General features: G+C 34.9%; 1 protein-coding gene across 1 annotated transcript; it reads left to right on the forward strand.

Annotated features, from left to right (window-relative positions):
* The first annotated feature begins 691 nt into the window (after nucleotides 1-691).
* On the forward strand, nucleotides 692-24,901 carry LOC130896372 (glutamyl aminopeptidase-like). Its single transcript, XM_057804402.1, has 14 exons — nucleotides 692-750; nucleotides 3,963-4,612; nucleotides 4,980-5,288; nucleotides 5,954-6,137; nucleotides 7,794-7,956; nucleotides 10,343-10,424; nucleotides 12,456-12,630; nucleotides 13,873-14,062; nucleotides 15,251-15,528; nucleotides 17,997-18,178; nucleotides 20,487-20,660; nucleotides 21,266-21,412; nucleotides 23,335-23,404; nucleotides 24,641-24,901. The coding sequence occupies exons 2-14, from the start codon at nucleotides 3,972-3,974 to the stop codon at nucleotides 24,857-24,859; spliced, it is 2,814 nt and encodes a 937-aa protein (XP_057660385.1). The 5' UTR covers nucleotides 692-750; nucleotides 3,963-3,971; the 3' UTR covers nucleotides 24,860-24,901.
* The last annotated feature ends 1,086 nt before the right edge of the window (nucleotides 24,902-25,987 follow it).

Consider the following 25,987-nt stretch of genomic DNA (forward strand, 5'->3'; position numbering starts at 1 on the left):
TCCGGCAACCGGTGCTGTAAAAACAAAATTAGTCGAAAAATCGTACAGAAAAAAAAAGGACAGATGGCAGAGGGTTTCAACTTCTACTTTAAAACCTTTGAAGATGATGTAATATCAAACAATGCTAATGTGTTAAGCCCAGTTTACGGTCGACGTAAACTAAATGCAGTGACGGATTCAACCTTGCTGCCGCCCTAGGTCACGCTCGATGGACCGCCCTTTCACTAATTTTGATCAAATATTTTTATTTCAAAATAACTTCATTTTATTGAATTATAATTTTTAAGTATACGTAATAAACATCGAAGATATTTGAAGATAAATTTTCCTTTTTAAAACGTCGATTATATCGTTAAAATTAATTTCTTGGACTAGTTGAACTTCAATAGGCAGCATTAAGTCTATCTTGGCCTGTTCTTACTTTTTTTAAAATAGGAAAAGATCTTTATCCTCGGGCAATATTAGAAAAAATCGTACCTCGAAAAATTTATTTTTGATAAAAAATATAATTTACATAATTTTATATGGCCTACATAATCTATTAATAGCACATTTTTTTATATAATTTCAAGTAGTTATGTCTGGTTGTCTTAAGGATTTGATAATCAAATGCCATAATATCATGTAAATATTTTAATCTGGATTAATATATTCGGCGTTAGATAAATAGAAGTCTTTAAATAGAGATATCATTGATGGATCACTTTATTATTACCTGAACTTTTTATTAGATGTGGTTATTTTTGAAAAGTAAGTTTTGCAATGATTTTTATTACTTTTTACGTTTTAATACATATTTAAGTAATAAAAAGAAATGAAAGAAATAATATACAAATAAACGTTAAATCTGTTAAATACTTATCGACATATTCAATGTAATTGTCATCACAAAGCAACTGTGTTTACAAATTCCCTATAATTGATAGATAAATAAATAGAAACGAGTAGATAGATAATTGGGGATTGAGTTTTAGGGAGGTTTGTTCTTCGCTTTATCCCAGGCGATCTGATTACCTGGATGCTCCGGTGTTTCACTGTCTTCCCCACAAAAGCTGCAGTCGCCGGTGTTTATTTCGTTATGGTTTGTCTTGATTTCAGGTCTCATTAGCTTAATAGCTTATTAGTATTAAACTTCAGTGCAAAACCCATGTAAGGAAGTAAATCTTTAATAATTGCTCAATAGCAACTATTAAACATTAGAAAAATCTAAAATTCTTGTAGATCATGTTCTAAATTTGAAATTTCTATTGAAAATTGAAAGCCACGTTCGAAAATTGTGATCTGATTCTTGTTCTGGGTTAGGATCTTCTATCAGCTGATGGGTGATCTACCTGAACCCAAAAGTCCTATCAAACAGTTGTAACTATGAACAATTTAATTGAATGTTGCTACTTATATATAAAAATTATCTAATGTGATTGAAAATAGATTTTTATTTTGATATTTATGTTGTAGGTGATCTATTGATTAATCTAATTATGAAATTATCAGTGTCAAATTATATTTTGATAAAGACCGCAATAGGTTTTATTTGTTTTGTAAATTAAACTTCACACAAGTCCTTCTCAAAACTAGGAGGTCTGCCTATTAAATAGCAACACTGGGCGCCTAGAGGGCCTCTTGTATCGTTAGTACGCTGGGTATCCAGATATCTTGTCTATGCACGTCCCAAAACACGTTTGTTCTCACGATGTGTGACGAAAAATAGGAGCTACGTATATATCTCAAATTTCTCGGTAAATGGAAACAAACTCCAACTGAGAGCTGTAAATTGTTGCAAGAGGCCTATGGGGACAATTCTCTAACTCGTGCGCTTGTTTTTAAGTGGTGTAAGCGCTTTAGTGAGGACCGAGAGAGCAAATCAAAATTCGAGGCAACGTTGATCGTTTTTTTTTCGACATTAATGGTATCGTGATGACTGAATAGGTTCCAAAAGGGCCAGACTGTCTTACAGACTTACTATTTGTAAGTTTTGGCAACACTGCGAGAGCGAGTTCGTAAAAAACGGCTCGATTTTGCACCAGGACAACGCGCCTGCCCATAACGCGCTATCTGTGAAGAAGTATTTGGTCAGTAAGCGCAGTCCAGTGCTCGAACACCCACCGTACTCACCAGATTTGGCACCATGCGACTCATTTTGTTTCCGAAGATAAAATCTGCTTTGAAAGAGAGCCGATTTGAGTCAATGGAAGTGGTAAAGCAAAAAACGGCAGAGCTCCTAAACGCCCTCACCAAAGAAGACTTCCAGCACCGCTTCGATAAATGGAAAAAACGTACGGAAAGGTGTTTGGCGAGGGGAGGGGAGTATATTGAAGGGGAGCATTCGAATGTAGAATAATTTTTGAATCTGTATTTGAATTTGCTTTTGACCATCATAGACGCAATGGCAGGTTTTCAACGACAATGAGCCTGTGGATGTAATTCTAGGAAAACTTCCTGAAATCGGCTCCAGACTTGTTAGTTTCTAACGTGAATTTATAAATAATATAATTCAAGAGTGGAGCAAACGGATCAGTCCTCGTTAACACCAGCTTCTGTCAATTTGGCAAATTATATGCTTCATAAAAAGCTAATTTTTATCAATTTTATAAATAGAACTATGCTATACTATGAAATTTTTAAAATCAATCAATCAAAAAGTTTAAAATTATCTGAAATTTATGGTATTTTCATTATAGATATTCGACGCGATCGAGAGGATGTCTAGTTTGATTATCTTCAGTAGATATGAATTATTTAAGTAGTTGATTTTTTTATACCCAAAATATTTCGTTTACTCGATAGTTTTTATGTCAATGATACAATGAAAAATTACTCGTGTTAACGTATACCTTGACGATTTGGGATCTACACATTAACACATTTATCGGTACCACAACTCACTATGGTTAGGTGGATATGGCGCGCCTTGTAAACTGGCGGCCCCAACTTAGTACATGTTACGTGGGTTTTACGCCCCAAATAAGAGCGGTGTAATAGTGCAAGAAGTTTTACAGGCCGAAAAACCCTGGTAAGAAGTGATCGAAAGTACCGGAAAATTCATCTGAAAAACCTCATAACGTGCGCGCTCGAAACTTTTTTATAAGTTTTTTGGAGTCTCAACTAAGAGCAGCGGAATAGTGTAAGAAGTTTTGCAGGCCGGAAAAACCTCCGAAAAAATTGAAAAAAATCGGCGTATATTTGAAATGAAAATTTTTCGTATTCGCCTTAATGCTCAGTATTGAGTAACGGCTCGTGGTGCCCCAAAAAACTTTGAGGCAAGATGATAATCTCGGCGCTCGCTTCCATCATTGCAAAAATGTGTGGGCCCCTTTCTCATGATGCTCAATGCTTAAAGCTATGTAATTGATAATTTTCTATTTGGTATGCCTCCAGGTGTAATATTTGGAGTTTTACTGTCGCACTTCGAAAGAACTCTTTCTTTACGTAACAGAATCTGCACATTGCATCCTTTTCTTAACTTAACATCTTTAGGTGTTCATTGTGGTGGCAAGGCTCCTCTCAGTAATCGTAGATTGTTTCTATTTGGATTTATATATATAATAGATCTTTGGGTACAAATTTCAATGAATATCTTTTCCTGTCTCAACCCCTTTAGATTATTACAGTGATTGGTTTTTTCTATCTACTTAATTTTCTAGTGTTTTCTCTATAGCCCTAAGCCATCATTAGACCGTTCTGATAAAATCCAACAAGATAGAAACCAGTCAGTTCATTACAACTTTCTCTTTGCAATATCAGGCCAAATAGAGTCGATATGGACAAAAGGTTGTAAGCAAATATTGTGGTACTTATCCTCTAACTTAGATATTAAAAAAATTAAGATCCACTTGTGACTTTGTAGCTTCGGCTAAAATTATTTCATAAGCTTTTCCCAATTGAATTCAGTTGTCCAACGAAATGATATATTGGAGTTCTTCTTCCACAGTTCTTTATTACAAATTATACAAACTTTTTTTCAGGTTCAGAATATGTTCATTCCAGGAGTTATATTTCTTCTAACATCAACAACTCTAGCAAATCCTGTATTTGAAATTATAGCCGATGATAATAATGAAGACGAATATGCCGGTTACAGATTACCATCCCACCAAAATCCCAGTAATTATAATTTAATTATAACTTTGAATAAGGAATTATTTGACGGCACCAATGTTCAGTTCAACGGTACTATTGAAATAACATTTAGTGTCGATAAAGAAGTTGATTACGTACAATTACACGCACCAATGCAAATTGACGAAATAGAAATTACTCCTGGAGATTTAAAAGTGACTGAGACTACTTTGAATGCAACCACATCAATTTTAACTATACTTCTAAGTGATTTTTTATCCGCAAATATTGACTATACAATGAAAATAGCTTACACTAACAACATAGAAGAGAAATCAATGTTGGGACTATATAGAAGTAGCTATGTGGATGAGGATGATGTAACTCATTACTTGTTGACGACACAATTTGAACCTGTACATGCTAGGCAAGCTTTTCCTTGCTTCGATGAACCGAGTTACAAAGCGACTTTCACTATTAGTTTGCTTTATCCTAAGGATCAAGGATTGAATGCTATTGGTAATACTCCTATAGATGGAAAACCAATAATTGAGAAGTGAGTAACCTTTTTTAAAGCAGTTTACCGCAAACAAATGCTCTTAGAAATTGTCTCCATAAAAACATAATGTAAACTCCTTATGAAAACAGTACATAATTTACATACGAATTATATGAGCACATTCGGCAAACTTCAGAATCTATTAACATAGAACAGGACTGGCTTCACGGTCTATATTAGTAAAAGAGTTCGTAACCATATCATTTTACGTAATATTCATAATTTAAGAATTCTTCTAAGTCAGAGAAGAAGTAGTAAGCTCTTGAACATTCATGGCTTTATTTCATTGTATAGCGTCAGTAAAAACCGTACTACACGTAATAAGTAGTGAAACAATAACTCATTTTAAGTCGTTTATTTTCAGTGACTATGAAAGGGTAATTTTTGAGGAAACCCCAAAGATGTCGACTTACTTAATAGCTTTCATAGTTTCAAAATACACTTGTACGCAATCTCAGAAAATAGAGCAAAGTTTACAACACTTAATATGCTCAAGACCCGAATCGGAAACGACGAGAATCTTAGCTTCCGATTATAGTACAAAAATTCTCGAGGCACTTGGAACATTCATGGATATCAAGTATTCTACAATGTTGGTAAAAAAAATGACACAAGCAGCGATACCAGATTTCAATGCAGGAGCTATGGAAAACTGGGGATTGGTCACGTATAGGTAAACATGTCATTTAATTTGTTCTCTTTTTTTTTATGAATGTATTATTCCTTTATATTTCCTCACTCTTCCTTTAGATACATTTTTATTATACATTATACCCATATTAGAATCGTTCCATAACATAATTATTCCATCAATCAATTGATGGAGAACTGGCTTTAAAATTATTTTTGTGAGTCTTCTCTAGGAAAATCTTCTTGTCTGCGGAATTTAGGTCTTCAAAATAAAACCCACGACGGAATTGAATTACGGCCTGGAACAAGTCTGTGAGGAGGAATTTCAAAACGAGTGCGGAAGGCACGTTGTGCGGCAGCAATTGAGCGATTGTTAGAAAAGTGACTCTCAACGGCGAATGTCCGTTGCTCTCTCGACCGGAGCACGATGGCAACTGACTAGAGGGGGGACAAACTTGGGGACTTCCCCCTCCGTATGCGCTGCCTCCCACTCCTCCAACTTACCGCTCGGGAGTTTTTTCAAATAATTAAGTTTCTTTGGCACACCCTGTACTTTATATTTAGATTTTATTTTATTTGTGTTTTTATTTAGTTATTTGTCGATTTGTTTCTTGACGTTTCGATCTATTTATCTTTTCTTTGTTTCTCGTTTTTGATAATTTAAAATATTTAACCCTCATTGTTTGATAAGTTTATACTATATTTTAGGGAGAGTTCGCTTTTGTATGATCGAGATGAATCTTCTGATATGTATAAACAGGGCATTTTGTTAACAATTGCACATGAATTCACTCACCAATGGTTTGGAGACTACGTGACGTGTGATTGGTGGGACAACATTTTTCTAAATGAGGGATTCGCCACATATTTCGAATTCTTCATTCTTTCACGCGTAAGTATAATATTTTTCTGGGGATTGACAAAATATTGGAGAAAAATGAAAGTAAACTGACTAGCAAGATGTAAGTTATCGAATTTTCATTTGGTTGAATGTTTGAATCGCCTTTTTGGGTCTTACCAAATGAATTTCGAACTCAACAGGTGTCCCATTTAAGTGACTTTGAGAGGGATTGGATTGACGTGAAGCTGGTCTATTTATGAGGAAAGTTTCCAGAAATACAAACAGATCTTTCGTACTATAATGCAGCATTAACAAGCGAAGTCATAGCCAGTGACAATCGAAAGTTGTCGGATACGAATTTTTCGTCTTTTTCCTACCGGCCTTCTAGAGGCGGCTTATCAATAAATATTCCCATACCATGGAACTACCATTATCCTAAAGAGTCAAATATTTTTTCTAAAGAAAAATATTTTAACCTGTGAAAGTATCTCTAAGACCCCTTCGCACATGTATCATACCAACATGTGTGAATTTACTAGTTCCACCCCGTTCATCGAATTGAGCTACCTACTTCATTGGCGTGTGAAATAAGCCTTAATTTAGTAATGAGAAGTAATTAGTTGGTACTACAAGAAAAGAATTTGTCTAAAATTTATAATTGAATTTCCAAAAAAATTTTTTCTGTGAAAAGTGAAAAATGGATCCGAAGATTCTGTGCGGACAATGCCAGCAATACGAAGAATAAGCACCGCTTGGACAGGAGATTAATGCTCCGAACTTTAACAGCATATGTTCGAGAGAAGTAAAAAAAAGGTAATTGTAATAATGATCAAGAAATAGTCGACTGAGAAGATGAGAATCAACAATGAAGCAATGAATTCAAATTCCTAACAAGAAAGAATTCTAAGCAACAGAAAACGAATGAATATTTAGACTAACCTGAATCTGAAAAATAGACTTCGCTAACATACTTGATACTTGCCAATTCGGAAATCAAAGGAAACAATGTAAAATATGAAGAAAAATCAAAATTCGATTAAAAAAGTTCTGATCTGGTGCGATTTTAACAATAAGGTTATCCAGATCAAGTAAAGGGAAGATTCTGAAAGTCATATTAATCCGCCTCACTAAATTAGTTGAGACGATATCATATTTTGGCTGGACTTAGCATCCTGCCATTATGCAAGGGTAAATCAAAATCGGCCTCATTAAAATAACATACCTTTTGTACCAAAACTATTCTTCGATTATAATCATGCATCAAACTTCAACCCTGGCTACTAAGAACTTCCGATCTGTTTCCAATTAAACATATCTGAATAGGTTGTTGATTTTGCAGTACCCATCATAGATTTAAGCAGCGCTTTATCATGAAACTTATCATGAAAATCAGACTTATTAGAACCAAGAGACCTCAATGACTACATAAAGAATGACAGGTTTATAATAGTCAGTTTTAACAGGAAGTTGAACTAATGAAGTTGAGTAAAAGCACTTAACATGTCTACCAAAAAGTGATAAAATTTAACTAACATATAAGGCTATTTCACAATTGTGTTTTTCAGTATATTTTAGTTTCACCCCTATCACCTCGTCCCCCTTATAACTCACGCTCTTCATATTCATCATTATCTATTTCGATTTTCGCCCTTCTTTCCACTCCCGGGGTCGCTATCTATTTTTGAAAATATTAAATTTGACTTTCAGATGGACAATCTACTTACTATGGAAACGGACAAACAATTTATTACAGGCACGCAGCAATTGGCTTTACAGGAAGATGGAACTGGCAATTATAAAGAAATAACTGCCAAAGCATCTTCTCCAGCAGAAATAGCTGCGAAATTTGATATAATAGCTTATAATAAAGGTAAGTGTCGGGAAAAGAAATCAATAATTAAGTATTATTCTCTGAGATTAATATCAGTATATTCTGCTGTCGTTTTGGTCGAGAATTGTTTAAAAATGTAGTGATCACTATAAACATATTGGTCTCCATTTTTGTTTTATCTTACTCTTGAAGAAAAAACCGTTCTTTGAACCAAATGTTCATCCAAAGTGAAGCATCAGTGACAAAAGTAAATATTTCATTTCTCCAGTCTTACATTTGGTGTCAAGTTTTTCATTTTGGTTCGACATTTTCTTTAATTGTCATATATTCGAGGTTTGTCTTGAAACAAAATAAACGAGATATATCAACAGTCTACTTTTGAGTCTATACACGTAGTTCAGCGATGCTTCAACCTTTTTAAACCTTCCAAATAATAGTTGTCGTCTTCCTCAAAATAGGCGTTTACGTATACAATAACCTCCTCATCTGATTAGTATCAATCTCTTGCAAGTGAAATTGTATGGTAAGGAAATAGGAGAAAGTTGCTGGGAACTTGGTCTGGTGAATATGACGGATGGTTAAACAATTCAAGGTGTAATTCATAAATTTTAGCCATGTGAAAAAGTGTTTGGTCCTGTTGAAAATATACTTGAAAGTTGCTGGGAACTAGGTCTGGTGAATATGATGGATGGTTAAACAATTCAAGGTGTAATTCGTAAATTTTAGCCATGTGAAAAAGTGTTTGGTCCTGTTGAAAATATACTTTCTTTTTCTTTCAATTTGGTTCATTGCAATTTCTTCCATGTCATTATCAAGTAAGGAAGGTATTGCTTTACGTTTTTGAAGAAGATTGATCATAATTCCATGACTATACCAATAAATCATCAATTTTTCGGTCGATAAAACCGTTTTTGCCTTAACGGAGCAGGAAATATTGTTTCTCATTTTTTTCGATACTTGAAATGCTAAAAGAGTGAATGAAATTTTATTCTGAATATTAATTTGTCTATAAACAGGGGATAAGCAATAAGAAAAAGTACAGAACAGTGCGCGAGTCAGTTCAATCGGTTTCATTTAATGTAATGATCGTTCAGATCGTTACCCCGACCCTGCAGAGGAGCAATTCCTCTATCAGGGCCCACTCTAACAAACCCTTCTTCCTATTAAAATTTTCCCTATCCTACCAAATTATGTCCAACGAATGTCTCTCACTCTCCCTCTAGAAATCGTTAACAAACAGACCAAAGACCAACAGTGGGGATTTTTGATTCCCTTTCTTAAAAACGAGAATTCAATTTTACAAAAATAAATTATTTCTGGATCCTAATCACTGATGTAAAAGACTGCAACAACTAACGAGGAATAATCTCAATTAGTACGACGATGAAAATGATGGTAACCATATTAGAAAAAAGCTATACAAGAGCCATTTTTTTAGTTGGTAAAGTTCTTTTCGATATGAATGCCCGGTTTGAAAAAAATATTGTACGTAATACGTCACGAAAGTGGTTTTTTACTGGACTTGCAGGCTTTGCCCACTCGTTCAGTAAAAGATAACTTTCGGGACTTGTTACGTAATAGTAGTTTACCTGCAAGTCTTACAAGCCTGCGAGTCCAGTAAAAAACAACTTTCGGGACGTATTACGTACAATATTTTTTTCAAAACGGGCATTGTTGTGTCATAAACACAATCAAATGCATCATTTTGAATATCCATTTTATAATAAATGCCACGTTTTCAACTAAACGTCAAAATATGTCCAGTTTTAAATAAAACAAAACTCAGTTACTATAGAAACCAATTGACCACTATCTTAGACTAACCATATTATTATTTTTTTTATTAAAGATGGGCCGGAAAATAAATAAAAATGAGTCCGGTAAAAGCTATTACCGGATTATCACAATAATTTTCTGGCTTGGTCTGACAAAATGAGATTTTCTGACCTAAAAATAAATCGGAAAGTACTAATTTCTAGCCCGTTTTAAAATAAAAATTTTCTTGTATAAATTTGACATGTTTGTGACAGCTTCACAGGCAAACGCCCCACTACCATATGGCGTCAAGCACCGAATTTGTCCGACTACACCCAAATAACAACTGAAAGAAATTTGGAGGGTGTAGTCGTAGAAAAATTTAGACATGGGCCCAAGGACTATTAGTTTTTATACCATCGTCAATATCTTCTTTTTTGACGTTTGATATTTATTTATCATGGCATGGCATTTAAAGCTGAGATACAAAATTAGACAACGTGTTTGTTGGGTTTGGGTATCAGTACTCATTCTGAACGCTCAACTATAGAGTAAATTAATTTAATTCTATCTCGTAGATTTAGAAAATATAATGACTGTTGGTATTTTAATATCTATAACAGAAATTTAAATAAAACAGAAATATTTTCAAATATTCTAATATTTGTAGCTGGTAGTATAATTAGAATGATCGAGAACATTATAACAACTGAAAAGTTCCAAACTGCAATGCATAATTATCTTCAATCCAAGTGAGTAGAGATAATAGGGTGGTGATGGTAGTGGTGGTGGGGGTGTGTATTTGAAATATACTATAATTGTAAATTGATAATTTTGAACTAATATGCTTCAAATATTCGTTGCTTACCTTTAAGTTGATGACGTTTAGACACTGTTTAGTGACTCTCCTCAGAAACAGCATCGAATGTTGGGACGCAGCCTGAGGTAGCGCAGCTTTTGACGCCATTAGTCTGCGAAAATCTATTAACAAAAACTGCGGTTATTATTCGTTGTTTGTACTTACTTAATTTGTTTACTGTCTTACACAAAACACTATAATAATTGACTTATCACTAATTTTATAATTGAATACTACTTTTATACTTTATCAAAAGTCACCGGTTACTTTTTACTATTTCTTTCCGTTCCTTATAACTTTGAATTACCTACATAGTCCCTCTCACTGCTGAAGAAACATGAATGTATACCAGTGAGGAATTTCAGAAAAGTAAACAAACAAACAAATTAAAAAAACGGTCTTCCTAAAAAATGCTTTTTAAAAAGAATGTAAACAAATCGCCGCTGTGGTAAAAACATGTATAAAAACAACATCAAACGAATTCCGAGAACCGGTGCATCCGCCAAACTGTAGACTCTTCATCATAACCGAAAAGGACCGGTTTGACGGTTCGTGTAATGGACGAGTTCGTTACAGTATATTTCGAAGCTAAAGTTTTATATGTTATAAGTAATATTAATCGTGGTATAATTTTTTTATTTTTCATCACAATATTCTTTCTGAAGGATAAACTCTAAATAGCTTATTTGGGACACATAATGCGTGGTTGCCGGCGTAGTATCCTCTAGTTGATTATGAAGGGTAGAGTTGAAGATCGTAGAGGAATTGGAAGGAAACAAACTTCTTGGTTGAAGAATGCTAAGAGAAGCAGGACAGTTTTTTAGACTCAAGTTAGAGAGAGTTTTGCCATGCTGATCGACAACGTCAAAGGGTCTTATCAACATATAATTTGATATTGATTATTTGCATAATTATGTTAATCAATAGATTACCTACATCGTGATTATCAAAATCTATTTGTACCATTCGAAATAAGTGATTCGTGATTTGAGACTAATGTAGCTAATTGATTAGAGCGACCAGATTCCGCGACTTGGCTGCGTTAATGTGTGAGCTAATGATTCCCAAAGAGGTCTAGGTGTACCCCTAGGGCTCTACTGGAGGCTCTAAAACGGGAGTATACTTAAATTTCCATAGTGAGATCTAATTTTTTATGTGAAAAGCATGCACAAGACTCTCAAGTAATTCGAGTGGTGCCTGCCATGTGGAGATGTCTGTGGAAATTGATATTGAACTTCTGTAGGCTGTAGTGTTCGGAAAAGACGTACCTTGGTAGCTGGTTCCACAGACTTGCTCTTCTTTAAAGAAATTAGTCCCGATAAATTGAAGCTCTGGAAGTCTGCAGGCGAACTATGTGTTAAATCGCCATGTCTTCCTATCGAGTAGGTCTTGCAAAAACTGCTCTAGGCAGGATTATATTAGACAGTTCGGAGGTGCATTTGCTGTGATAGTATCGGTAAAAAAGAGTCAGGTCGGCGACCTTTCTTCTATGCTCTAAGCCATCCAAGTTTGTGGTCAACTTTTGATCGCCTATAAGTCGAACTGCTCGAACTGATTGAGTCAAACATCTTTCGTGTATGCTTGGGAGCCGAGCTCCAAAATGTGCGAGCAGTATTCCAAAGATGGACGGATCTGGGCCTTTTAGAGGATAGGAGCTGCTGGGAATATGGTGTAAATGTATCACCTAAAAGTAGTACTAAGTATTTTCGAAGTGGTTGACGAGGAAAATCAGTTTTGGGAACTACTGGTGTAGGCTCTATAATTTGCAGATAAGTTCTCAACTTATCTTATAAAAGTTTTCAAAAAGTATTGTCCATCTATCATTTATTTCATGATTGTAAAAATTTCTACTTGAAAAATGGAGAATTTTTGATATATGGAAATTCCGCAGCATATGTTGTAGCTTTAATCATTTTCAATTTAGTGCTTTCTCTACTGCATCACCAAAGGATCTTCTAAGTGCCCTAGAAGAACAAGCACCTGTGTCAAATTTACCAAGTGGTATCACCTTCTCTGAAGTTATGGATAATTGGTTCAATAAACCAGGATATCCATTAGTGACTGTAAGCTACGATGGGGAGAATGTTGTACTAAAACAGGTAATTCTGAAGAATTTCAACATCCCTTTATTTAGTTTAATAGTTGGTAAACTGAATACTGAACACTATGTGGCGAGCCTTTCGATAACGAAGTGACCGAAGATAAGCTTTATGCCTCTTTGATCTCAGACATGAGATGTCAAATGGGATATTCCGTAGCTTGTCTTACAGATTCATTTTTCTTATATTTATAAACTTCAAAAACTGCTTGATCGAATGATGATATGGGAAGAGAAATTTTGGGTTTATAGCTGGACGTTTATTGTCAGGAATTCCAAGTGAGCCATTCTTTTATTTAGCGGCTACGATAATAGACCAACAATGAGGAGAATAGGAATAATGAAAATTACTTTTGCTGAAAGAAGAACAATTCTCTATAATGACCACCTTAACCTAATAATAATACCAATAAAGCGCAAAGGTAAGGTAAGGAATGCTTAAAATACTTCTGACAAACGAAGAACTATTAAGAAAAATGTACAAGGATAAGGAATTACGAAGAGCTACTGATCAGAGTAAAATGTTTTATTTGGAATATGTTGGCGGGAGGTCTTTGAAGTATCTGGAACTGATTACTAGCAGAAAAATTATAAACAATGATTCGTTTCGGAAGCATTAGGAATGCAGAAATATCCGATTGCTACATATGCATCGGACCAACGAAGAATCGTTAAAAAAATCAACAAGGATGGAAATTGCTAAAAGCTACTAAACAGAGAAAAATGGTTTATCTGGAATATATTTACAGGAATTGGTTGAACGATCTCCAAACCGATTATTAGCAGAAAAATTTGTCAACAATGATTGGTTTTGAAGCATTAGAAATGTAGATATGTATATACCAACACGAATATATTGGACTGACGAAAAAAATACTAAGGAGATTCGACAAGAACTGATAAATAGAGAAAATGGCTTATCTGGGACTTATGTGGGACCTTGAAACTGATAAACAACAAAGTTGGGGGCTAGAGAGGAGTGAGAAAAAAAATTGTTTCGTTGCATGAAATCCTTTGTTGGCATTTAGGATAAGAAATACAGGATAACACCTACAGCGTTTCAGTAAGATAACGCTGATAAAGAAGAGAACGATATTTCGAAATAAAAAACTCTTGCAACAATATATATTAATACTGATTAATATATATTTCTATAAACATTGTAACTCACTATCTCTTTTTGTTTCTTTTGATTGTTTGAACCAAACTTTTTAAAAAGTATTAATCTGTTTTTATTATACAGGATAAATTTTTATATTTGGGAGCCGACTCAACAACAAAATGGAACATACCAATTACTTATACATTGAGTACAGATGAGATCAAATTTGAAAATGTTGTTCCGACAGATTGGTTGACCACGAGCAGTTTAACTATACCGTCTCTATTGAAAGACAATAAAGCATGGATTATTTTGAATAATCAAGAAAGCGGTGAGTAGATATTTGTTTTTAAATAGTTGTTAAAAATAGAATTACAATGAACTAACATTACCGTTCTCACATGGTTATATTGTGAAACAAAATGGGATGCAATTGGTGGGTCACTGGGTGATTTACCAGACCCTCCAATTTAAGAAGCTTGTAACAGTATATCACAAGTACAACGAGGTATGACAATTTCTGTGGTTTTTGAGTTCATATAGATATATGAAGCTTCTTATAATTATTGTGATGCTGTTTACATAGGACAAACATCACAATATTTGAAAAATTGATCAAATCATTATATGTACTTAGCACGAAATAACAACAAACTCATGCATTTGATCACGTCTCGAGTTGTTTCGTTCATATATTGATTATGAAGTTGTTTCTATGGGTATGTATTGTCGATAATATGTATTGCACACCTTCATTATGTTATATCTGGCTAAGTTCTTAGTCAACGCTTGTGATATGCGCGTATTCCAACAAACAGTAGGAAGAATGAACCGAAAAATTTATTGCTTCCATACTTTAACATATATGTGGTTCTCTATATTGTAATGTTGAAAAATCTAAGTATATATCATTGGAAGATTCGAGATATAAACTATCACTGGTTTGAAAAGTCGAAAGCTAACAATCGTAAACGTACAGCGTCTTCAAGAAACAATGAAGCAATTCTCCTTTTCATAAAGAGTAGTTAATAAAGTCCCTGGATATCTTCGAACAAGTTGACACAATGTTGTGTGTTCCTTTGTTGCTATAGGCACGTGAAAAAATAGTTTTTCAAGTGATTTAACATACAAAGAATTAGTACATTCGGATACTACACATCACTTATAAGTTTAAAAAGACATTTAAAAACAGAAAAACAAATAAACACCAACTAAAACCATTAACTGTTTACAAGCTTTCCATATTTGTAATTATCTTCCATAAACACTGGTCTCTCCAAAAGGGAATATGAAATTTTTATCCTTTTTCAATTAAATAACGAAAAAATTGAAACACAAAAAATTTTTTTGTAAACTTTGCAACTTATAGTGTAAAAAAATAAAATGCCACCTCAACCAAAAAAATTCATTCAACCATTTTCCGAAGCTGAAACCCCTGGCATTCCACTAAGTAATATTTCTATTATTTCAAATGAAGGTAATCAAATACCGAATTATATTATAATTTATATATTTTCAGCGTATTACAGGGTTAATTATAATAAAGATCTCTGGGATAGGATAGCTGCAGCGCTTATGAATAATCACACTGAAATTCACGTTCTAAATAGGGCTCAAATAGCAGACGATTGCCTTAGTATAGCAAGAGCAGGATTACTCAAATATTCAGAAGCTATAACTATTCTCAAATATCTTACCAAAGAAATGGATTATTACCCTTGGTCATCAGCTTTGAATGGGTTGATTTTCCTTGTAGACAAGGCTGGAGAAGATTCCGAACTAGGAGTCATGATTAAGGTGAGCTAGTGAATTTTACATTATATGAACTAAACAACAATATTTCAAAAGTATTCCAAAAAGAAGGGAATCACATGTTTTATTTGGACAAAACTTGGAGGGTGTGAAGGCAAAGGCATGAAAACAACTTGTCAAGCGTCCATGAAGAGTTGGTCTTTGGGTTCAAAAGCTTCTTCAAATAATTGCTGTGGATTATAGAAACGTACAAGGATTTGTTAATGGTTGTCTTCTATCATTTTAATTAAAGTATAAAGTGTTAAAAAAATTACTTAGAAACGTACAATTCATTATAGTAGACTTAAAAAAATATACAAGATGACATCCAATATTGGCCTCATGAAACAAAGTGACTCTTTCTTTCCTCAAGCATAATTATTAGCAATTTTTCCAAAAGTTTTAATAAAATGGCTTGAAAGGGTTGCCTATTTTTACTACAATTGAACTTATTTTTGTGAATATAAATGAAACAGTAGCAAGGCTTGGTAGAACATTTGAATTCAAAATTTGGAAATATTCTTTTCTTCTCAAGCTATAGATACTGAGAATTCAGAGAAATGGGAAAAATGTAATTTTTTGCTGAAGGAGAATTGGATGGAAGCGGAATAAATACATTGGTCGTCAATAGTGGTTTTGTTGCTGTTGCTATAAAATTAATTTCGGACTTATTTTTGTTAACTTCTTCTTCTTTTAATGCATATCCATTAATGGATGTTCGCGACCACATTTTTTATGGCTTCTCTATCTCTAGCGGTATGGATCAATGTCTGAATATCTTGTATACCCGTCCACTGCCTCACGTTCCGCAACCATGATATCCTCTTCCGTCCCAATCCTCTCTTGCCTTCAATCTTGCCCTCGACTATCAGCTGAAGGAATTGATATTTATGGCCTCGCATTATATGGCCAAGGTATGCAATCTTTCGTTTCTTCACGATGTTAAAGAGTTCACGGTCTTTATTGATACGCCTGAGAATATCCTCATTCCTCACTTTGGCAGTCCATGGTATCTTCAGGAATCTAGGATATACCCACATTTCGAATGCCTCTAATTTGTTGATGTTTTTTACCTTAAGGGTCCAACCCTCCATCCCGTAAAGAAGCACTGACCAAACGTAGCACCGCACAAGTCTCAATCTAAGATCAAGATCAAAGTCGGTACATGTAAATACATTTTTAAATTTTATGAATGTACTTCGAGCTTGTGCAATTCGGCATTTTATTTCACCGTCCGACGACCATTCTTCATAGACCCATGTTCCTAGATATTTGAATTTTTCTACCCGTTCTATACTTTTTCCATTATATGTTACTCTACATTTTCTAAACGCATTAATCCCATGTTTTGGCTATGTCCGCCTACTATATTAATTAGTTGTTGTAGGTCATCTATATTATCTGTAATCAGCACTGTGTCATCGGCGTAACGTATGTTGTTGACCCAGATTCCATTGACTTTGATCCCAATTTTTGTTAACACAAACGATAAATGATTTCGAAGGAATTGCTCTTTTTTTATTAAATCTTCAATTTCAACAAACACTACGAAAATAAATAGAACAAACCAGCCTACATTTAAGGAATATTTTATTGGATTTTGTGAATGAGAGTTTTCCCAGCTCACATTACCTTATTCGAGTTAAATTAATTCTTCTATTCGTTTTCTTACTTCTATAAAATCCCATTTGATACTATATTGATGAGATTGTCGATTTTCCTTAATCTAGCGTCTCCAGTTGTCCTATGAGGCGATAACGCCACGAAAGGACTTCTGCAAGTATTCTTAAAGTGTTATAACTTGATACATTCAATATATCTTTGATTATAGTATCTTAGCCTCAATCCCTGTAGACTTTTCCAGTAACTGTTTTTCATCTACGCTCTTTTAAAGTGTTTCTCGTATTGTAATATAGATGATTCCACAAAAGAGATCAGATCCTATAAAGCTTTATCTGCTGCTACTTTAGCAAGTTCATCAGCTATTCCATTTCTCTTTGCCCTAATGCATCCTGGAACCACTGGAACCTTTCTTCTTTTTGTCTTGTGTATTAAATCTCTCAAGCCATTCCCAAATCAGCCATTGAAACTCACAGCTTGGTTGGTTATTGGTCACGATGATGATCTTCTGCTTGCCATAATTTCTTTTATTGCATATATTCTGCTTGAAAACTTCTTGGGGTATAATGCAAGCTTCCAGAATATTTGGTTTTAAGCCTGTACACTCCTATTCCAATCCTGTCAACTGCTTTGGAGCCATTTTTAGAATGGCGTATTGATCCCATTTACTTCTATACCTTTGTTTTGAGGTTTATTTTTTCTCAAAGCTGAACGTTTTCTATATTTCGTTTTTTCCTAATGGCTTCTTCTTCGAACATTCCAAGATAGTGATAAAATTTCTTGAGAACATAATAGTTTTAGTATACATAATATACAGCAATAAAACTATTTTTGTTTTAACTTATTTTTTGTAGAATAAAATACTGGAGCTGATGGAAGGGGTTTACAAAACTATGAGCTTCGGTAATGATAATAGCGAGCATATTTATATCATAAAAAGGAATTTAATATTAAGAAATGCCTGTAGATTTGGACACGCTGATTGTTCTTCAAACTCTGTCTCGCTGTTTCAGTCATGGAAAAATAATGGAATCAAGTAAGCATATATTTTATTTTTTACATAATTATCTATCACATATAATATTGAATATAAATAATGGTAAAGGTAAACAGGTAAAGACGTTAACTTGGTTTTCGCAACAGTGTAATTGTGAGTGCTGGTGTATAGTATAAACAGTGTATTCAGTTTGTGTATGGAGACTATTACACTACTATCAAATAATACAGAGGTTTGTATAAGTCAGACATCGCTCTCGAAAAGTCGGAAGGTGTCCACGCGGGAGGTTTGTTGGTCCGACCACATGGCGGGCCAAAGTTTTCTGGAAATGCTCGAAGATTCACGTGGGCAAATGGATAACGATCCAACTATTGCTAACATCCATCATTTCATACCTTAATGTTAGGATAGACAGACGAGGATTCGTTGAGTGGCCCGCATGGTCTTGAGACCTGACACCCTGTGATTCGTTCCTGTGGGGCCTTGACAAGGACTTCTTTTTTGCCATAAGACCTCGCACCCTTCTCGATCTCCAAACTGCAATTGAAAAAAAAATAACTTGACATGCTTCGCCGGACTTGCCTCTTCGTTGAGAAATCTTTCCGTAAATCATGATGAGTATCAGTTTGAACACATACAGTAACCGTTTTTCGAATCCCTTTTGTAATTTCCTTCAATTCATTTTGACGCTGCATTTCTTTCTCTCAATGCAAATTTGTTGCCTGACAGAACAGTTTTTTATCAATTCAAGAAAAACTAGTTTTTGTTCTATCGCCAATTGCTATAGTCATCAAGCTTGAAAAAAATCTTGATAAAAAGGATATTTTCACTTTTGAAATCTAACTCGCGTACAAGATGAGCACCACGAGAAGCACGATTGGTGTTAATAAGTCGCTTAGTAGTACTCCTCCTAACATATAGGAGTCGCAACCACAACAGACAATCTGTTAAATTGGAATTTATGGAACCTCTGGGGTTATCCATACTAAAAACATTGCTCACGCTACCACTACATCATCGTAATTACACTGTATGACGCGTGCTCGACAACCAAGTTATCGTCTTCAGAGACTGAAGGTAAACTGTTGGATGCTACGTTCACGTTTTGACCCACAAAAGCGAGTTCCTGATAAATTATTTTATCGTTGACGAAGAAGGCGATAACATTGCTTCGACCTTGGTCTTTTTGGATAGCAGGGAAGACTGTGAACGCCATTCCGTCGATTACCGCTCGGAATTCAGATCGGACAGACGGCACCAGGTTTCATACACTATGACGATGGTAATAAAATTCCCAGAGGCTTCCGTTCGTTTCGAATCGAACAGCATGTGCAGCACAAATGAGAAACAGATCTTCTCCTTCGCAAATCTTCTAAGATGGTACAAACTTTTCGCTATCAATTATTAGAGTCAGTAGAACGAACTTGGAAACTGAAATAACAAAGACAAGACGATACTAAATATAAAAAAGAAATTAGAACTAATGACAAATAACAACGTTAAGTGTAACGTAACTAAACAAAATAGAAGACACAGAGGAATGCTGGAAGCCGATCGACTAGCGAGACTAGCACACAAGACGACGTAATAATAATAAAAACCAAAGACGACATCAGAACAGAACAATCTAGATTGGTGCTAGAAAAATGGGACAACGAAACTACAGGATGTAAAACATAGAAAATTATCAGAACAGTAACAACAAAATTACCAGGCCTTACATGGAAAACGACACAACTACTTACAGGACACGGACACATGAATGCATATTACACTAGATTTCGCCAACAAATGACATACCACCATTAGACATTGACAGTACAGACACACGAACGATCAGCTGGATAAATGAATTGGAGGAAACTATGATAATGGACAACGACGACGAGTAGACAAAGACGAGACATCGACAGAATGACATAAATAAAAGTAAAATTAACAAGATGGCGTGATAGTTCTTGGCCTCATGCAAAATGGTGGGTGGGCCTTTGCTCTCGGTGTCTGGAGCCTACACCCTACGAGGTGTGGACCTCACACAGCGGAGGCATACACCACAGAACTCATGCCTGTTGCAGGTTTTTCATGACAGACACGAGATTTACAGCTAGGTGGTTGACATGTCTCCGGATCCTCATGTGCAAGCGTATGAGCCTTACATAGGTTGCCGTTTAGATATTGGACCATTCACCGAACTTCTTACATACACTTTGCTGCTCGATGAGGTTTTTCTTCATCGCGTAGTTTATTATTTTGTACCTTTTTGTGAATACTTTTAGGTGCGGTTTGGAAACATCTAATCTATTGTTATCTATCTTGAATTAAATGAAAAATATTTTTACTTCTTTAGAGTGGACAGAAATCTTAAGAGCGTAGTCTATTGCAACGGTTTGAGATACAGTAACAACCCAGAGGAAGATTGGAATTTCTTGTGGGAAAAGCACAACAGTACAAAACTTTCTTCAGAACTAGATCTAATTGAAGAGGCTCTAGGATGTGCTAAGAATATGAATATATTGAAAAAGTAAGTATAAAGTCCTCATTTTATTCCATATAGGTAGTCTTTCACTTACTTAATTTCTTTAAACACTTAAACTAGAATCAACTAACCTATAGCTCGAATATATATCAGAAAGGAATTTCTAGAATTCTAGAAAGTAAAGAAACAAACAAATAAATGAATGAAAGGGCTTTTCTAGGAATCATATAGAAAAACAATATAAACAAATCCTCGCTATGATAAAAACATATACCGAACAGGACCGGCTTCACGGTCCATATCGTGGACTAGTTCATAACATTTAGGTGATTGGCGTGTTTTCTTTGTTCGCTTTGTTTTTTTTATTTCGATTTTTTCAATTTGACAATGAATATGCATCTAAACTAATAGATTAATCAACATTCTTATTTCCATTCAAGGCACGCACTACAAGTATATAATCTAAGTGTTAGTTTTAATCCATCCTAGGTTTTAACGTTATTAGATGAACTCTTTATTGTCGCAACAAGCACAGCACTCACTCTGCTCTACACTGGTTTTTATAAGCTTAACACTATTCACATTTTAATTTGAGTGAACCATCGTGTTAGTTATGTAACAATGTAAGTTTTTTGTTATTAATTTTTTAGGTACTTAGACTTATCGCTTGACGAATCGTCTGGTATCCGCAACCAAAATATCCAATCTATTTGGAATGGGATTGTTCTCAGAAATTCTTGGGGGCTACAAGCTGTATTGGAGTATTTGGCAGAGAAGCATGAAAAAATAAGACTTTCGTAAGTAATTGCACTTTTTTATTCATAGCTTCTCGGTTAAATAACTATTTTTTAATATACGATCTCCGTCTTTTGTTTAACATCCGATAAACTATAAATAAAAGACAAGTTCATATAAAACAATAATTTTATTACCAGAAGATTGGTACGCTTTCGGTTATTTTTCACCGAAGAGATTGTTATATCTGTGGACAAGCTTTTCAAAGACTTCTTCAAAGAAAGTTGCCGCCAATGAACAGACCTTGAAACTTCTGGAAATTCCGTAGACAAAGCAGTAATGGTGAATATGCGGTTTTCTTTAACCATTCTGTCAACTCGTTGAACTAGGTCATCTGAAACGACAGATTTGCGTCCTTGGCCCCCTTCATCTTAACACTTTTGACACAATTTACGCACAACACCATCACTCATGAAGTTTTCCCCATACACACGACTCACTATGACCTTCAGTAGAAAACGAACCACACTTCGCAATACACACTTGGCGGGAGCATCAATAATGGCGGACATGTTTACGCGGCTGTAACACAACGCCGACTGACGCCTTAATGTCAACAGTGTGTAGAGCGAGAACTTCGCAGTCGCTTACAGTGCATGCCTGATTTCTTCTGCTCAGCGTCTGCACGGAGCGATCGGAGGTTGTAAAAAAAACGGCCCTCGTATTACGAAATAGCAAGAATAAGTAAGTATATCAGCTAGAACGTTATAAACGACTGTGAATGTGCTTTAGAAACAGATGTAGAAAACCGACATCATGAATCTTCAGTGATTAATCATATACATCCACGTAAAATTTTATGAATACCCTTTAAAGGTGCAGCGCGCGGTGAAGTGGTAAGGAAGACAGTCACATGCCTTCCGGAACCCGAGTGGCTTGCCATTTAGTCTACAATGGGGTGTTGGACGGGTGAGCATCACGCTTACTCATTTAAGACGAGAGTTTAGTGCAAACGCGTCAGGATTTTAGACGGTATTTTAACATATCGCGTAACCAACCTTTGGGTGATTTTTCCAGCAGCCTGCAACTGAAAAGATAGTTCATGCATGACTTTGTTTTTCATTGTTCTTCCTTCAAAATAGATTGACCTCTGCCAAAGGAGGTTATGTTTTAGAGGGGTTTTGTCCCATTTCCCAAGGTGTAAGCACTACACCTAAGCCTTTTGCTGAAAGGGTCAATATATTCTTAGTAGATGCTCTGATGGCTCTATGGCTTGCTAGCTAACTCCAGTTTAATGTCGATCTTGAACATCTAGAGAGCTCCCTATACTCGTTAGCTAATATGAATCTTATCTTATATCTGGAGTGTTTCTCTTGTAAGACTACATCTGATTCTTCAACCGTACGTTCAGTTTGTTGTTGGATTGACAATTCATAATTCCATAGTAGGACTATGGTCCAAAATATGGTATCGTTGCCTTTTTTGGCAAGGTTGCCTACTTCCTCATTTCATACTATACCCTGGTGGTTTGGTGGTCACATCAAGGTTAGTTTTCTGTTTGTCAGTGTTTGTGCACTCAATAGCATTTAAAGCTTTCAGAGGCATGAGTTATGTGAAGCAGCTGTCTTATATTACCTCAGGTTTTATAGATACAAAATGTCCGTGTATAATAATAATGTAATAAGAATTCACCACATCAAAAAAATGTATGGAAAGTTCATTTTTATTTTGTACAACTAGCCTTCCTGCGAAAACTTACCGAAAGCCTGGGTAACATCAACGAAGGGTGCATAGCAATATCTTTTATCAGATCACGCCGGATTCTTCTAGTGACTCTATGGTTGGGGACAAGTTTTTTCGCTTCTAACATTGGTTTTTGTCTCTTGAGGAAGATATTCTCAAACAGTTGTATGTGTGGAAAATATCAAAAATATAAATCTTTAGAAAAAAATTGAGATTTAAAATATCGACTGTTTTTTTTCAGTTACCCAGAAGTACCAAGTTTATTGGGAACTATAGCTAACAAAATAAGTAATAGTGAGCAGCTTGAACAGGTAAGTGGATTTAAAATAATGTTAACTACACTGAGCAAAGTATATATGTCGAAAAAAGTACCATAGTACTGTGGCAAATGACAGTTAATTCAACCATACCTAAAACTACGTGTGTCGGTACTATACGTATACTTCACAACATTTAAAAAGAAATTAAACATTTCACGTTAATTCCAAAGAGTCAATCAATGAAACCGTTGAAAAAAATAATGTTTAAAGTTATAAAGGAAACAAAATGTAGCTAAACCTTCAAACTTTTTTATACGCGCACCATATCGAGGTGGCAATCAGTGAGATCTTCAAGTGTAGAAGAATATCAAATATTTAGCTTTGGTTCCGACGATCAGATCAATACGGGGTGTTCCACGACGAATTAAAACTATCTGTATATGACAAAATACTAAAAGTAAAATCATAAAAATTTTTACGATTGGGTTTTCAAATACGATCTTTTTAACTAAAATATTTTCAAAGATGGCCTTTGAGTTCCGGTTCTACAGGAAGTTGACTGTAACTTTGTTATTTTGAATAGAACACCCTGTATATTAATACATTTTTGAAATCTACGTAACATTTTAGTATGATATTGACTGAAAACTTTTTTCGAAAAATGCATACTTTTTGAGTTATTAATTTTTTTGTAAAAAATTTGACCGCTGCAGACCCTTATAAATTGTTTTTTTACGAAAATACCCTTAAAGATATGAAAATGGTTTCTGTTCGGTTTCGTTTTGCAAAGTCAGACGTATTTGAATCTATATTGAAAAATTTTTCATTTTATACAGGGTGTGTATAAAAAGTGTTCAAAGTTTAACTTTTTATCTAAAAAATAAAATAAAAATTTAGGGATGGACTACCCTTAACATTTAGGGGGATGAAAAATAGATGTTGTTCGATTCTCAGATCTACCCGATAAGCACACAAAATTTCATGAGAATCGGTCAAGTCGTTTCGTAGGAGTTCAATTACAAACACCGCGACACGAGAATTTTATATATTAGAGATAATATTGGCAAATTCCCAATTTTTTCATTCATTTTAATAGTACGTCCATTTGAATATCTAATGGTACAGATCACGAAGGAAAGTTTATGGAATGTACAACTTTCCAAGGGCGGTCAATGGTGGTCGGCAAACCCGACAGTGGTCAGCAAATGAAACGACAAGTTTTGAATTTTTTTATTTATTATATCTATAATATATTAGATTTTTATTAGATATATTGTACGTTTTTAGTTCAAACAAATTATCCAATCTGACGGAATTGATGAATCTTACAAAGCTATTGGCCAGAAGTTAATCGCATCTACAATTCTCAATTTGGGATGGTTGGAATCAAACAAAGACGATTTAACGAACTTTCTTTCAGATTACCAGGCTAGTAAATCTCCAAGATTGGTAACTTTGTCACCTATATTCTTGATTACTTTCACTTCACTAAAATTATTTATTTAAATTATATTGTAATTATTTGAACAAAATATATAAAATTTCATATCTAGTGTTTTTATTTAAACCTTAATTGTAAAATTGGGAACGCACTACAAAGGTCGATTTAAGTCTGACAACACTGTCGAAAATCAGACAGTTGTGTTTGTGTCATGATAACACGAATGGCCAATAAAAGTTCAGGCTGTGTTTACCGAATTTCAACAACAATTTCCGAACTTGCCGCTACCAAATCGTTCAACAGTGTGGAAAACGCACCAGAAATTCTTGAAAAAAGGCTCTGTTGCCGACGCGCCGGGCTCTGGACGAACGCTGTAACAACTAACAAAATTATGACGCTGGAATTAATTGAGCAGCTGAACCAATCTGCAGTGCAGGTATCGGGAGAACTTCAAATAACCGATCGTTCTTTACGAACAATGCTGAAACGCATGCACTATCGAGTTTATCGTCCTCGTCTCCTCCATGCACTCAAGAAGATTTCGATCGCAGATTGGAATTTTGCAAGTGGTACCTCGGATGCAGTCAGGATGATCAGCAGTTCCAGCACTCCATTTTGTGGTCGCAGGAAGTAACCTTCAAGCTGAACAATACAGTCAATCAGCATAACTGCATGTATTGGAACTACCATTGAAGAAGAATTAAACCTGCTTGGGGTGTGTATGGTCAGGTATCTATGCGGGAGGTCTCGTAGGTCCGCGAACTTTTATGAGGGTTACGTGACGAGTCAAAGTTACCTTCACCGCACTATGTGTGTAGGAGTACCTTAATGCTCATTTTGGAGAATAGATAGAGAGACGAGGATCCGTTGAGTAGCCCGCACTCTATGCCTTCAATGTTGTAACTATTCTGAGGACTATCAAATTAAGAAACACTCTAAGTGTTTAATTAGGTATAATTAACAATTTTTCAATCAGAATTAACAGGAGCTTGCTCGTTTTATCAAAAATGTCAATTGTCACATGAGTCGAAAAAAGGCCTTTAAACACGAATCGCATATAATATTTTTTCTACTATCGAAAACTTTATCAAAATACAGAAGTTTAATGGTAATTTTCTTCACCTAGTGAGTTTAATTTTTCATTAGAAGAAACTATAAGGCTTTTAATTATTCCTTATAAAATATATTATATG

Source organism: Diorhabda carinulata, chromosome 7, assembly GCF_026250575.1.
Source record: "Diorhabda carinulata isolate Delta chromosome 7, icDioCari1.1, whole genome shotgun sequence".
NCBI lineage: Eukaryota > Metazoa > Arthropoda > Insecta > Coleoptera > Chrysomelidae > Diorhabda > Diorhabda carinulata.

What these genes read in the sequence shown, in the direction of transcription:
- LOC130896372 (XM_057804402.1), top strand. Translation starts at nt 3,972, where the DNA reads ATGTTCATTCCAGGAGTTATATTTCTTCTAACATCAACAACTCTAGCA. An exon ending in GGAAAACCAATAATTGAGAA is followed by an intron (nt 4,613 to 4,979) that starts GTGAGTAACCTT and finishes GTTTATTTTCAG; the next exon opens with TGACTATGAAAGGGTAATTT. An exon ending in TGGGGATTGGTCACGTATAG is followed by an intron (nt 5,289 to 5,953) that starts GTAAACATGTCA and finishes ACTATATTTTAG; the next exon opens with GGAGAGTTCGCTTTTGTATG.